The 1,318-nt window shown below is 53.6% G+C and overlaps 1 protein-coding gene across 1 annotated transcript; it reads left to right on the top strand.

Moving 5' to 3' along the window:
- Positions 1-938: 938 nt before the first annotated feature.
- Positions 939-1,313, top strand: LOC131214800 (uncharacterized; the record flags this gene model as incomplete). The annotated part of the gene is made up of 2 exons (XM_058209131.1): positions 939-1,088; positions 1,173-1,313. Coding segments are annotated over exons 1-2 (291 nt in total), but the record flags the coding sequence as incomplete, so codon positions are not given.
- Between the last annotated feature and the right edge of the window lie 5 nt (positions 1,314-1,318).

Here is a 1,318-nt window from a genome sequence, read left to right as displayed (position 1 = left end):
GTGTGATAGTCCTTCACTCCGTACTCGAACTTGTACTTCGGATAGGCGTAGAAGTCCTTGCCTTCGTATCCACCGATGCCACCCTCCTGATCGAGACAAGCCAAACTCATTAGCAATTCGCACCTTCGCTAGAATCCAGTCCAGGAACTGCCGGACTCACCAATCCGCCACCGTAATGCTCGTACGAAACGGCAACTCCGGCCACGGCCAACACTACCAGGGATAGTTTGAACATCTTTTAAACTTGGCGGTGATGTGCTTGCTTCGTAACCGATCACTTGTAACTGCTGCTGTCCTCTACCGAATTCTAGGCTTTTTATACTACACTATGCGCAGAGGAGGTAGCTCGCGCGTCCAAGCATTTCTAGCATTCTATTTACATACCAACACCTGCCGAAGGCCGCTTCTTGGTGGATTGGGCAAATTGATTCGTTTTTGTTGCTATTTTGCACCCTCCTCCGAAAATCACTTTCACCGCTAACCAAAAGCCCGATATCGATTCATTCACGCGGTTCAATGAGCAAGTCTGCAAGGGTCTTGCAGGGTATGATGGGCGCCCGCGGCCCGGCGGCTGTTGTGCATCGATTAATTTGCTTTTTATTTGCCACTAATCGAACTGCAATCGTGTGCGCGAAGCAATGTCTGCCCGAGAGGGCGTTGCCTGCGAAGGTCTACATCGTCACAAGGGGCGCGTCCTTATTTTTTGCACCTTGGCCACAGCACATCGCATGCCGCGCGGCGGGAAGAAAGCTTCACCGGACCGGACCGATCGCGGGGCTTCGAAGTTTCGAAAAGGATTTACCGGACTGTGCACCACTTTCCAATGTGAAGCTCAAGGACGCTGGTGGAGGTATAAAAACCACGGCGGGTCGGTCAGAACTACATCATTCAACTAGCAACCGTTCCACAGTACCATAGGAAGCCAACCAGCCAACATCATGCAGAAGCTTGCGGTCGTTGCTTTGGCGCTGCTCGGTGCAGTGATGGCCTACGAGCACCACGGATTCGTCAGCGAGGTGAAGCACATCCCGTACAAGTACTACGGTGGTGGTGGCGGTGCTGGTATCGGAGGAGGCTTCGGTGGACAGGTAAGCATCCGCTCTGGGCGCAACATTCCGTCGGCGGGAGTTTAGTGTGAATTTGGGCTCACGGAAACGCATTTCTTTTGACAGGGCGGTGGCTTTGAGGGTGGTTTCGGAGGTGGCATCGGCGGAGGCATCGGCGGCGGCATCGGCGGCGGCATCGGTGGATACGAAGGCAAGGACTTTTACGCCTATCCGAAGTACAAGTTCGAGTACGGAGTGAAGGACTATCACAC

This window comes from Anopheles bellator, unplaced genomic scaffold (assembly GCF_943735745.2).
Source record: "Anopheles bellator unplaced genomic scaffold, idAnoBellAS_SP24_06.2 scaffold02519_ctg1, whole genome shotgun sequence".
Lineage (NCBI taxonomy): Eukaryota > Metazoa > Arthropoda > Insecta > Diptera > Culicidae > Anopheles > Anopheles bellator.
Note: the sequence above shows the minus strand (reverse complement) of the source record. Positions and strands in the feature narration are given on the sequence as shown.